This window comes from Sus scrofa, chromosome 1 (genome assembly GCF_000003025.6).
Source record: "Sus scrofa isolate TJ Tabasco breed Duroc chromosome 1, Sscrofa11.1, whole genome shotgun sequence".
Taxonomy (NCBI): domain Eukaryota; kingdom Metazoa; phylum Chordata; class Mammalia; order Artiodactyla; family Suidae; genus Sus; species Sus scrofa.
Genome location: NC_010443.5, coordinates 228083546 through 228097230, shown reverse-complemented (window position 1 = coordinate 228097230; position 13685 = coordinate 228083546). Strand labels below are relative to the sequence as shown.

General features: G+C 40.3%; 1 protein-coding gene and 1 long non-coding RNA gene across 3 annotated transcripts in view; one reads left to right on the top strand and one right to left on the bottom strand.

Annotated features, from left to right (window-relative positions):
- The window catches only part of LOC106507622, a 43219-nt gene extending 38244 nt beyond the window's left edge, over window positions 1–4975 (bottom strand). Inside the window, exon 1 of the long non-coding RNA XR_002336413.1 lies at window positions 4896–4975. This is a non-coding gene — a long non-coding RNA (uncharacterized LOC106507622). The remainder of the gene's footprint in view (window positions 1–4895) is intronic.
- The window catches only part of CARNMT1 (carnosine N-methyltransferase 1), a 37349-nt gene continuing 28636 nt past the window's right edge, over window positions 4973–13685 (top strand). The window contains exons 1-2 of one of the 2 annotated variants that reach the window (XM_021064979.1): window positions 5143–5433; window positions 6203–6278. Coding sequence is in view for 1 of the 2 variants with exons in the window: in XM_003121964.5 (XP_003122012.5) it covers window positions 4985–5433 (449 nt within the window). In the remaining variant the exon portion in view is untranslated. Of the gene's footprint in view, window positions 5434–6202; window positions 6279–13685 lie in introns of both variants that reach the window. The other variant, XM_003121964.5, reaches the window with a different exon arrangement.

The window sequence follows — 13685 nt, the reverse complement described above, 5'->3', positions numbered from 1 at the left end:
ATTTAGGCCCCCAGGAAGTTGGATGATGCTCACCTGCACTGGTGAGGTCAGTCTCCTTTATTCAGTCTGCTTATTCAAATGCTAATGTCATCCAGAGACAATCTCACAGACACATTCACAAATAATATTTTTACATGCTATCTAGGCATTTCCTTGCCCCATCAAGTTGACACATAAAAACAACCATCACAGGAATGCAATGTCAGGCAATGCTAAGTACTCTGAAGAAAACGAAAAATCGTTAAGGAGTTGGAGAGTACATGGAAAAAAAAAAGATGCCTTCTAATAAAAAATAAATTGTGATATGTCCATTCAAGGAATACCTCATAGTATGGAAATAAAGAGACTATAGCTTTACACAACATGGATAAAACCTTAAAACATAATATTGAATAAAAGAAGCAAGTCATAATGTTATGATAAAACAATGGATCAAATCCAAAGTATGGGATAGTCTATAGGTCAAATGATCTAGCTTTCTCAAAAAAATAAACAAAACAAAACAAAAAACCCCAAAACAATGGCTTGATAAAAAGAAAGGAAAGAGGGGAAGTAGGGACCTTTGAGGAATACAAGAGATATAGTAGGCATAATGTTCTTAACTAGGGAGTTCCCTTTGTGGCTCAGTGGAAACAGATCCAACCAGTACCCATGAGGATGGGGGTTCAATCCCTGGCCCCGCTCAGTGGGTTAACGATCTGGTGTTGCTGTGAGCTCTGGTGTAGGTCGCAGACACGGCTCGGATCTGGCACTGCTGTGGCTGTGGTGTAGGCTGGCAGCTGTAGCTCTCATTGGACCCCTAGCCTGGGAACTTTCATATGCCAAGGGTGCAGCACCCCCCCAAAAGAAAAAAATTAAATTAAATTAAAACCTTATTAAAAAGATGTCCATGATAACAAATTTATTATCATTTTATTGATAGATATAATAATGGCATGATACTTGTCCTTAAAAAATTCCTCTTAGATATGCACACTAAAGTATGTATGAGAAAAATAAAAATCTCTGGGAATTGCTTTGAAAGACCCCTGCAAAAACTTGGGAACAAATAATCAACAAGGCGAGATTAAATAAAACAAGATTAGTAAACTGTTGATAATTTCTGAAACTGGATGAATGGTTATAATACAAAGGACTCCTCATGATATTGTTTCTACTTTTATTTAAGTTTGAAAATTTCCTAATTCAAATGTTTTTAATGAGAAAAGTATTTAAGTATTTAGGAACTTTTTCTGGGCTTTAATGTAAAAAATGTGTCTGTAAGAATAAACAGCAATTACAAGCTTACATATTATTTTGAGGGCTTTTTCTTTTGGCATAACTGTAGATTCATATGCAGTTTTAAGAAATAATTCAGACAAATCACATATACTCTTCACCCTAGTGACAATGTCTTGCATAACTGTAGTATAATGTCACAATCAGGAAGGTGACATTGATACAATCAGTCAATCTTATTCAGATTTGATATGTATTCATTCATGTGTGTGTGGCATGTATGTTAATTTCTATGCAATTTTATGCACCAAAATCAACATACAAAACAATCTTCTTACACAAGTTTCCCTTGTGCTACCCTTTTATAGTCACAGATACCCCTCTTTCAACCATTACCCCCAACCTCTGGCAGCCACTAAATCTGTTCTCTACCTCTATAATTTTGTTATTTCAAGACAATATATAATCCAAAGAGGAATGGATAAAGAAGATGTGGTATATATATATACCACAGAATATTACTTAGCCATAAAAAAGAATGATATAATGGCATTTTGTAGCAACATGGATGGACCTAGAATTATCACACTAAGTGAAGTTAATCAGACAGTGCGAGACAAACACCATATTATATTACTTACATGTGAAATCTAAAAAATGGATACAAATGTACTTATTTGCAGAACAGAAACAGATTCACAGACTGAAAACCTTATAGTTACCAAAGGGGCAGGTTGTGGGGAGAGCGGGGTGGACAGGAGGTTTGGGATGGAAGTATTCTAAAATTAGGTTGGGATGATGGTTGTACAACTATAAATATAATAAAATTCATTGAATTACTTTTCTTTTTCTTTTCTTTTTTTGTTGTTGTTTGTCTTCTTAGGGCCACACCCTCAGCATATGGAGGCTCCCAGGCCAGGGATCCAATCAGAGCTGCAGCCACCGGCCTATGCCACAGCCACAGGAAGGCCAGATCTGAGCTGCATCTGTGACCTACATCACAGCTCATGGCAACACTGGATCCTTAACCCATTGAACGAGGCCAGGGATTGAACCCGTATCCTCATGGATACTAATCGGTTTTGTTGACCGCTGAGCTGCAAGGGGAACTCCTCATTGAATTATTTAAAAAAAATGTATATAAATGGAATTATATAGCATGTAATCCTTTGAGATTCCCTCCTCCACATTTAGCATAATTGAGATTCCTCTCCATTATCAGGTATATACATAGTTCATTCTTTTTTTCTACTGCTTGGTAGTATCCCATGTTTGTCTAATCATTCATCTACTGAAGGACATTTGGGCTGGTTCCAATTTTTGGCTTTTACAAATAAACTTGCTATAAAGTTTCATGTATAGGATTTTGTGTGAATACATGTTTTCATTTCTCTGGGATAAACGTCCAAGTGTGTTGGACAGGTTGTATGGTATACATATATTCAGTTTTGTAAGAACAGTGACTATTTCTACCGTGACTGTAGCATTTTACATTCCTATGAGCAATGTATGAAGGTATGAATGTGTGAGCTTTAGCTTCTTTTTTTTTTTTTTTTTTTTTGTCTTTTGTCTTTTTGTTGTTGTTGCTATTTCTTGGGCCGCTCCTGCGGCATATGGAGGTTCCCAGGCTAGGGGTTGAATCAGAGCTGTAGCTGCCAGCCTACGCCAGGCCACAGCAACGCGGGATCTGAGCCGCGTCTGCAACCTACATCACAGCTCACCGCAACGCCGGATCGTTAACCCACTGAGCAAGGGCAGGGATCGAACCCGCCACCTCATGGTTCCTAGTCGGATTCGCTAACCACTGCGCCACGACGGGAACTCCAGCTTTAGCTTCTTAACTAACAGTTATTCAGAATAACTTAAGAAAGCTTGATGGTGTGTTTTGGTTATGATTCTTGGAGATTAACTGACCTCTTGATGAAAATATTCCAAAGCTTTCAGCCCAAGGCCTCTGTTGTTTGGGAAGATTTCTATAGGAGAAACTCATTGCAAGAAGTTAGAAGAGGAAGTCCTAAACAGAAGTTTTTGAAGAGAAGGTCAAATGTATCCTAAAGAGATCCAAAAGGAGGAGAGCAAACATCAAGTTGATATACTAGGCATTTTCACTCTTTATTTCATTTATTTTTCCCAGCCTCCCTGTGGGAAGGGAGGTATTATATCCATTTTAGAAATGATACAATGGAGACCTCAAGCGACTTTTTAAACAGGTCACACTTAGTAACTGGCAAAGTGAAAATGAGAAGTCCATGTTTCCACTAGCTTCTAGCTGCCCTTAGCTCAGTGCAAGAGAAATTGGAGGCAATCAACGTATTTCTTGGAAAGAGTGAATGAATAAATGTACTTCAGCTCTGCTATTTATATGTGTCTGGGCAAGACAATTAATTTCTCTGAATCTGTTTCTTTATTCATTAAAGAAAGATAACAATGTTTCCTTCACAGAGTTGAGGTAAGAAACAAAAAAAGGGTAATAGAGAAAAACAATTAAAATATAAAATATTAAATAAAATGTTACATAGCATGATATATGTCACCAGTTAGGACATGTATAATTTGTGTGTGCATATGAAAACAGTATTGGTAACAGTTAATATTATAAGAATTTATACATAACTTTCAAACACCAGACTCTAAGAAAGGAGGTACTGGACAGAAAATTTGGAATTACAGGCAAGGAATTGATATATTGTGTCTAGAAGGGGGATATGGGTCCTAAGAGCAGGTTAAAGAAACTTTATATTTGTAATCCTTTGTAATTTCCTTTTGAATTTTGAACCATATATTACTGCATTACTCTTCAAAAAAACAGACCTTAAGCTTCGTAAAGTATAAAAATGTAACATTAACATAGAATAACCACAGTTATTTTTCTTTAGCCTTGCCTTTATTTCAATTTATTTAACTTATGAAAATGAAGCTACTTCTTTTTCAATATCATTATATGTTTTTAACAGCATTTGTGGCTCCTGGACAAGTTTAACTCTCCTGAATAAAACCTTTCTTCTTTTGCTCTTATTTGAAAGACTAATTTGCTGGGGGTTTATTAAATTGAGTGGAATGAGTTATTTCCTAAGAATAACATTGAATGAAGGTAGGACAGCTGTTTTATCCGTGAGCCCAGAGAGAAATGGGGTAAAAAGTGAATGTAGGTGACGAAAAGGAAGTGGTTAAGTCCAGCATTGCTATGGGCCACCATTAGATATTAGTGCTGCACCGCATTACTGCTCCTGTGCGCAACTAGCAGATAGAGTTAGGTTCCTGCATTTCCCCGATCTGCTGCCACCACCAGTCCAGGGTTGGATTAGGACTTTCGAAGGTCCCTAAACACCAAAAAGATGATGGGGTCCTTCTCTCTTTACACAATTAGGAATAGAAATTCACTTAGGAAATTAATTAAAACAAATTAGGGTGAATGCAAGAACTTCCTTCAGACTTTCTGAAATAAAAGTTCCGAATAAATTCATCAAAGCTAATTTTTTTTTTCTGCTTTCGCTCTTCTGCTAATATGCTAGCCTTAGTTCAGCGGCCCATTTCTTCATTCAGCTCTTGGAGGCTCTTAAACCCGAACCAGGCGGGGCTCGCAGGTGCCAATCCCAACCCACCAATAACCTCCTCCTTCGCTCCACCCACCTGGCCCTGAGTCCCCCCCCCCCGCCTCGGCCCAGAGCCCCGCCCACCTCACGCATCGTCGTGTCGTCAGCGCGCCTTCGCCGAAGCCGGACAGCAAATGAGCGCAGGTGGCTGCGGCCCTTCGGCGTACTCACGGATGCGCATGCGCGCTTGTTCCGGGCGTTCTGAAGACCTGGCGGAGCCCGGCGCGGATGGAGGCCTGAGGGCGGCGGGGGTGGAGCGCATCGCGAGCTGGGGGCATGTCCGCGGCGGGCGCCGTCTAGAGGAAGGCCGAGCAGCCGCCACCACGCTTTCAGTCGCGGCGAGACGCAAGCGAGCCAGGCCGAGGGCCGAGGCGGCGATGCAGCGACGGCGGCGCCCTCCGCCGCCTGCCTCTCAGCTGCCGGAGGGCTGTGGGGGAGGCGGCTGCGGCCGCGGGGGAGGCAACGGGAGCGAGGAGGTGGAGGTGCAGTTCTCCGCCGGGCGTTTGGGCTCCGCCGTGGCGGTTTCGGCGGCGGCGGCGGTCGCGCACAGTACCGAGGAAGAGGAGGAGAGGCTAGAGCGTGAGCACTTCTGGAAGATCATTAATGCCTTCCGCTACTACGGGTAAGGAGCCTGTGGCGGACCCCGGCTCAGCCCGTCGGGGCGCCAGCTGCTTGCTGCGGACCAGCCGGCAGCGTGGCGCCCGCTGCGCTCACCCGGTTGCCACCACGCCTCCGGGGCGTCGGAACCGCGCTGCCTGAGCTGACCTCTGGGCCCCGGAGTCTCCTCTCATCACCTTAGCCCCTCCGGGACCTGCACACCCGCGTGTCTGTCGCGTCGTCTGCCGCTCAGCCCCTTGTCTTCTGACCTCAGGATCAGATTAGCCCTCATGCCATCCATCTCTTGTTAAAGGTTTGGCATTGAGGCCGGTGGGGGTGACCAGAAAAGTGTTGTAAGGAATTTCAGATAGAAGGAGGTAAATCTTCCAGTGCTGGGCATGATTTGTATGTGTTGTCCATGTCCTCCAAACTGACCAAACGGAGAGCCCAAGTTCACCTACACGTGGGATGCCGTAGGACGTTTTTTTCCAAACTGTTGCCAGTTCTTATGAGAGCAGCATTAATACTTCGACCCCATCCCCCTTTGGCGGCATGAACGCAAGGCATTTTTGTGGTGAGCGAGTGAAGGAGGCCACTCAATGTCTTTAACTTGTGGGTGAAATTAAGGTCGGAGATAGGCCAGATGTTCTAAAATTTGCTCATTTTTAAGGAGGGAAATGAGAGAAAGCACTGTAGGAGCCACTTTTATTCTGCAAATATGTATCGAATTCTCATTGTGGGTTGGGCAACAGTGGTAGGACTTTTAAACTTACTTATTTCCACTTTTCTTCTAGATACATCTTAAAATAGCTTAGTCACAAAACTATAATTCCAAGATCTAAAAGGAGCTTTAAACAACTAGATTTTCAGGTAAATAAAACACTTTTTTTTTTTAATTCGTGTAGGAGATGAGCCCACTGATGACTGTTCTGAATCTGCAGTTGGAATCAGATAGATGTGATCTCCTACTCAAGTAAAACTGTTCCCTTAGATGGGCTCCTGCTGTGCTTTATGCAAATTTTTTATATTGCTTGACTGACCTCCCCAAGGGCAGGATTGAGCCTTATTTGTTTTTATGTCACTACAGCTTGGCATGTTGTTGGAGCTCTATTTTTAACAAATAAGACAGTAGCAAAGAAGTACACTTGTCATTCTGTTTGTCAATTTGTGACTAATGGCTAAGCTATTTTGTTACTATTTTGAATTTAAAAAATTGCTTAATAAAAGCTTAAAATTATTTAGATTTAGGAGTTCCCGTTGTGGCTCAGCAGTTAACGAATCCGACTAGGAACCATGAGGTTGTGGGTTCGATCCCTGGCCTTGCTCAGCGGGTTAACAATCTGGCTTGCTGTGAGCTGTGGTGTAGGTTGTAGACACAGCTCGGATCTGGCATTGCTGTGGCTCTGGCGTAGGCTGGTGGCTACAGTTCCGATTAGACCCCTAGTCTGGGAACTCCATGTGCCGCAGGAGCGGCCCTATGAAAGCCAAGAAGAAAAAAAAATTAAAATTATTTAAATTCGGATTACATATGTGACATGAATTTTTGAAATGGAAAGCTGATGAAGTAATTTACTAATTAAACCCAGGCATAAGAACCATGGACTGCATTACTTATGCAGCTCAAAAGCCTATTTGTAGTATGGGGATTTTATTTAGTATTAACAGATGGAGGAAGACAGATAACCAGAGAATTTGTTACAGGTACTGTGCCTGGAAGAATCAGATAGAGGGAATGGCAGAAATTGACATTAGATAGCTAAGAGTGGTAGGTTCAGAAAAGTCTGGTACATTTACTGTTGAAAAATCTAGAAAGAATATTGGGAGATATCTTAGAACTATAATGGAGTCAATTAGTTGAAATGTAGTCTGTACCCAGTTCTTGAAGTTTATCATGGTGCAGAGGAAACGAATCCAAGTAGGAACAGTGTGGTTGCGGGTTCTATTGCTGGCCTTGCTCAGTGGGTTAAGGATCTATGAGCTGTAGTGTAGGTCACAGACACAGCTGGATCTGGCGTGCTGTGGCTGTGGCCTAGGCCGGCAGCTGTAGCGCCGATTTGACCCCTAGCTTGGGAACCTCCATGTGCCGGCTGCTGGTGTGGCCATAAAAAGCAAAAAAGCAAAAAAAAAAAAAAGCTTTTTAGAAACATCCTTAAAGGAATAGGAGTACGGAAAGGATTGTGCACAAAATTCTTGGATACAGAAAACACTGTATTATTACATTCCAACATTTTATGATCTAGACCTGCGTTATCCAGTACCATAGCCACTAATGACATATGGTTGAATTTAAATTAATTAAAATTTAATAAATTTTAAAATTCCCATCCTCAGTCTCACTAACCACATTTCAAGTGCTCAGTAGCCACATGTGGCTTTGCAGATGTAAGATTTCCCATCATTCTAGTAAATTCTTGTGGATAGTTGTATTCTATACGTTTAACAGAAACTTCCAAACTTTGGAGAGTTTGGTTTTACTGCTCACTGTCTTTTAGTCAACACATTGGAGATTCAGATGAAAGTCATAAGGCAAGAAATGTATTTTGATTAATATTTTCTCTTTCCAATGGCTTCCAATTTTGTGCTGCCCGTAGGTTTTGCTTAGATGACATATTTGGACTAAGGTAAAAATGGATCATAGCATTGTACTGAATAGTAAAAAAAAGTCTAAAAATGTCACTTCTGTTATGAATGAACTGACTCAGAAAATACTATATTTGAAAAATCAAAGGTCTTGTCAGAAATGTTCTACTTTTAAAAATAGCATGTAGGTGAGATTTTAAAAATTGAGCTGTTGTGCTCATCTTTACAGGTGAGGGGATAGCATATAAACAGGTGAGCAACTTGCTTGGGGCTATACAACCAAAATGTGTTAGAGTCTGGCCTAAAATCCAAAATTATTATTATTATCATTATTATTTTTAGATCCAAAATTATTTACTCAGATTTTACCCTGCATTATTAAGCAGTGATCGTAGTAAGACACTTTCAATCCTGGGTATTTAATAAATATTTAAAATGGATTGAGACCAACTTTCCTTTTGAAAAGATACTCTTCTCTCCTTGGAATTCTGGAATACTTCAGCTGGTTCAAAGGAGTGGGTCTCTGACCTTAGCTCTTAGCTCAGATCTAGCACTGGACCCGCTCTTAGGAAAGGTAACTGAGTCGTAGTTTGGGTCACTGCTGAGACCATCCCTTCTAGAGAGAGCTGAAGGTAGAGATACCCTTGAGAAAACATGGCTGCTGACTCTAGTTTTTCCTGTTGGCCGCCAGAGGATGTGGCTCTTAATGTTGACTGGGTTCACAACCAAGGAGAGTCTGAAGGTTGTAAAACATTCCTTTAAAGCAGGGTTGGCAAACTTTCTTTAAAGAGCTAGCAATGAATATTTTAAGCTCTGAGAGCTAAGTGGTCTCAGTTAAAACTGTTCAGGCTCTGCCCTTGTTTGAAAACAACCACAGGTAGTCTGTAAAGGAATGAGTATAGCTGTGTTCCAGTAGAACTCTCTATGAAAACAGCCCAAGTATTCAGGAGGTCATAATTTTCCCACTGCCTTCTTAAAGTACATGGATGATGTAAGCATTTACTGAATAGTGAAATTAGCCCCAATTATAGTAAGAATTAGGCTCCTCTCAACGTTGATAAGACATCACTTATTTCAAGGGGTATGTAGATTATGTTACTTACAACTTTGCCTGCATTAAGTAACCAACGGTTAAGAGATATGTTGTAGCTCATCTTGCTCTGTGTAGTTCTATCACTTATATGGAATTGACAGCAGGTATGTGTAGGCTCTGCTGACCAATCCATAACTTACTCAGCTTCCCTGCATTCATGGAAATAAGTAGCCTCCAAGGAGAACCAAAAGTGGTGCCTAGGGAGCATAACTGAACCTTTATTGATTGCTTTTGCATATGCTGAAATACGGAGTTTAAATAGTGACAAAGATAAGATTTGTATTTTAGGAGTTCCCGTCGTGGCTAAGTGGTTAATGAATCCGACTAGGAACCATGAGATTCGATCCCTGGCCTTGCTCATCGGGTTGAAGATCTGGTGTTACCATGAGCTGTGGTGTAGGTCTCAGATGCGGCTTGGATCCCGAGTTGCTATGGCCCTGGCGTAGGCCAGTGGCTACAGCTCAGATTTGACCCCTAGCCTGGCAACCTCCATATGCTGCAGGTGCGGCCCCAGAAAAGGCAAAAAGATGAAAAAAAAAAAAAAGATTTGTATTTTAGAAAAATTTATCTGATTGGAGGTGAAAGAGAGTTAGGCTAGAGATAGCATATTTAGGTAGCATGCCTCTCAGTTTATCTTTTTTTACCCCCTTTTTTGGTAAGATTTTTTTTTCTATTATAGTTGAATTACAATGTTCTGTCAATTACTGCTGTACAGCAGAGTGACCCAGTCTCTCTCTCTCTCTCACACACACACACACGTTTTTTTCCCCCTCACTTTATCTTCCATCATTTTCCATTACAAGTGACTAGATACAGTCCCTGTGCTATACATCACATCTCATTGCTTATCCACTCCAAATGCAATAGTTCGCATCTACTAACCCCAAACTCCCAGTCCATCCCACTCCCTCCCACAGTTTATCTTTGGGAGACACAGGGAAGGCCTGAGGTAGAGCATTGGAGGAAGGATAATTTGCAGATAGTTTTGTGAGGTAGACTCTAAAGAATTTTAGGCTTGGAGTTCCCGTCGTGGCGCAGTGGTTAACGAATCCAACTAGGAACCATGAGGTTGCGGGTTTGGTCCCTGCCCTTGCTCAGTGGGTTAACGATCTGGCGTTGCCGTGAGCTGTGGTGTAGGTCGCAGACGCGGCTCGGATCCCGCGTTGCTGTGGCTCTGGCGTAGGCCGGAGTCTACAGCTCTGATTCAACCCTAGCCTGGGAACCTCCATATGCCGCGGAGCGGCCCAAGAAATAGCAACAACAACAACAAAAAGACAAAAGAAAAAAAAAAAAAAAAAAAAAAAAAGAATTTTAGGCTTGATTGTGCAGGCTATAAGAAGAGGCATTTTAGGATGACTCATTAATTTCTAACTTGAGTGGATGTATGTTGTACCATTCATTAACATCGGCCACGTGGGAAGAAGTGCAGGGTGGGTTTTTTTGTTTGTTTTTGTTTTTGTGGGATAGATGCTAAGTTCAACGTGGAAATACTGAGTTTTGAGGTGTGGTTAGAGGGAAGTTGTGGGGGCTCCAGTGCCCAGGAACACTAGGAAAGAATTACCTTGAGACTGTTGAACCTGTTGATAGTAAAATGTAAGCTGCGCACCTCTGCTCTTGTGGACTTCTTTAGCCTAATACTCCAGGAATGTGAATAGATAAAGTCTTTCTGAAAATCACTTTGTATCAAGATCCTTCAAAATACTTGTCTTTTCTGACTTGGTAATTCTTTGGAATTAGCATGGTGATTTTTTTCCCTAAAATAGAGAGAGATTTTTTAACACAGAAAGTTCATTATATAGATGAGTGTTTGGGAAATAGCTAAGTAAATTTTTGTTGCGTAGATGGGATGATAAACAGTCATTATAGTCATTTGTCAAATGGTGATTTTTTTCTTTTTTTTTTTTTTTTTTTTTTGAGAACTTTCTCCTGACCTGGGAAAATTCTTTTGATAAGGATGAAGAATTGCAAGTGCTTCTAAAACTTTAACATGCCTGTGAATCTTTTGGAGTCTCGTTAAGAGGCAGATTACAGTTCGGCAGATGTTGCATGGGACCTTAGATTCTCCCTTCCTAACCACTTCCAAGTGTTCTGCTGTGGTCTGTACCACATTTTGACTAGAAAGGTGTTAGATGACTTTGTGTTAGATAACAACAATAAAACAGAACTATGCCAAAAAATTAGAAATGGTTGCCTCTAAAAGAGGAATAATTAGGAGCTCTTTTTGCCCCGGAGTACTTTTTAAAATTTTTCTTATTTTCGCTGTGTACACATTAGTTATGTAAATTAGATATACCTCCTATGTTTGAGTACTGACTGTGTTTTAGGCAATGGGCTTTAAAAGTGCTTGTAAATTAGTTACATTTTCAATGAAATCCATTACGTAGGCAGAGGAGTATAATGGTACCTCTCTCATGGTGATACTTTGTTTTGTTTTGTTTGTGTTTTTTTGTTTGTTTGTTTGTTTGTTGCCCCACCTGTGAACCCATGCCACAGCTGTGACCCAAGGTGCTGCAGTGACAAAGCCAGATCCTTAACCCACTAAGCCACAAGGGAACTCCCCTCATGGGGTTTTATGGGGATTTTTCAGAATAATTCATGTTAAGTGACTTGGTTTAGTAAGCCTGGCATTTATTAAATCTCAATAAATCATAGCTTCTATAATCATATATCATCACTGTTGTTATGTATTACCTTGTTTTTGTGTATGCGACAGTTGAGGCACAGAAAGAGGAAATAACTTGCCCAAGAGTCACATAGCAAACAGGTAGCATCACCTGGATTTAAATTTCAGATCTTTTAGACTCCAGAGCTTGCTGTTAAACTGTCTCCAGGGGATGAAAAAGAAAACATTAATGCAGCCACTGCCAACTGGCTTTCATATTATCACCAGCCACACCCAGAATACCACCACACACAAGCTTCTAAAAGTGCGGCTTCTTTAAGTATGACTGTTCGTAAACTAGACAGTAATTTGACAGATAAAAATGAGAGAATTATTTGGATGAATAGAGAGATTAAGGCAACCAAAAGAGAAAGAATAGTTATTCCCATTTAATACTGAGTAAATGCAAAAAAAGAAAAAAAATTGAGTGAATGCTGAAGATCATTTAAAAGAAACATATGCATTTATGCATTTGTTTGTATATTTAAAATATAAAGAATGATGTAGTGAACACTTATCACTCAGTTTTTAAAGAGAACATTATTTTACCCTTTTCTCCTCAAAGGACATCACTTTGCAGAGTTTTCATTTCCATGCTTTCCTTGTAGTTTTTCTACATATGTTCAGTCTGTGCAATATATCATTTTTATAGAAGATAGAATTGTACATTATGTGTTTTTATGCAACTTGTTTTTAAAATATTTTGTTCCTTTATCCATGTCATTGTGTGTAGCTGTTTTTATTAATATTTAACTGTATTTTATTGTATAACTATACTGTATTTTCTTCATTCAGTCTACTGGTGATGGACTTTTGGCTTGTTTCCAGGTTTCTTTTTTTTTTTTTTTTTTTGTCTTTTTGCCGTTTCGTGGGCCACTCCCGTGGCATATGGAGATTCCCAGGCTAGGGGTCCAATCAGAGCTGTAGCTGCCGGCCTATGCCAGAGACGCAGCAACACGGGATCCGAGCCACATCTGCAACCTACACCACAGCTCACGGCAACGCCAGATCCTTAACCCACTGAGCAAGGCCAGGGATTGAACCCGCAACCTCATGGTTCCTAGTCGGATTTGTTAACCACTGAGCCATGACGGGAACTCCTGTTGTTATTTTTTTTATAATGCTATGATAAGGATTATTCATGTGTCGTACCCATTTATAAGAATTTATTGAGTATGTGTCTAGTAGTATAATTGCTAGGCCACAGAAAGGGTGCATATTAAACTTTACTAGGTAATTCTAAATTTTCTGAAGTAGTTGTACTAATTCATGGACCCACCATCAATCAGCATATAAATATTCTCATCCTTTCACATATTTACCAATATTTCCAATAGTCAGGCTTTTAAATTTTGCCAATCTATTGATTGATATAAAGTGACATTTCATTGTGAGTATAATAATTTAACTTTTTAAAAATGATGTTCATTTTCTGAGTTCCTGTCATGGTGCAGCAGAAACAAATCTGACTGGGAACCATGAGGTTGTGGGTTTGATCCCTGGCCTTGCTCAGTGGGTTTAGGATCTAGCATTGCTGTGAGCTGTGGTATAGGTTGTGGTGTAGGTCACAGACGCAGCTCGGCTCGAATCTGGTGTTGCTGTGGCTCTGTTGTAGGCCGACAGCAAGAGCTGTGATTAGACCCCTAGCCTGGGAACCTCCATAAGCCATGGGTGCAGCTCTTAAAAAAAAAAAAAAAAAAATGTTCTTTTTAGATTTTATAAATAGGTAATCTTCAAAGTGAGCTTTAGAGTTATCTGAAAACTTGGAGTACAAAGTATGACTATTGTTTAAAAATCTATGGAATTTCAGTTTTTCATTTGTTTATTGCCTTTATAGTACACAAGATCCTTTATGATATTTCAAAAATTCAACTTGGTTGGCTCTTAATAATTTTAAAATACATCTTATGGAATATCTTGTGTATATTCTTTAGAATATCTT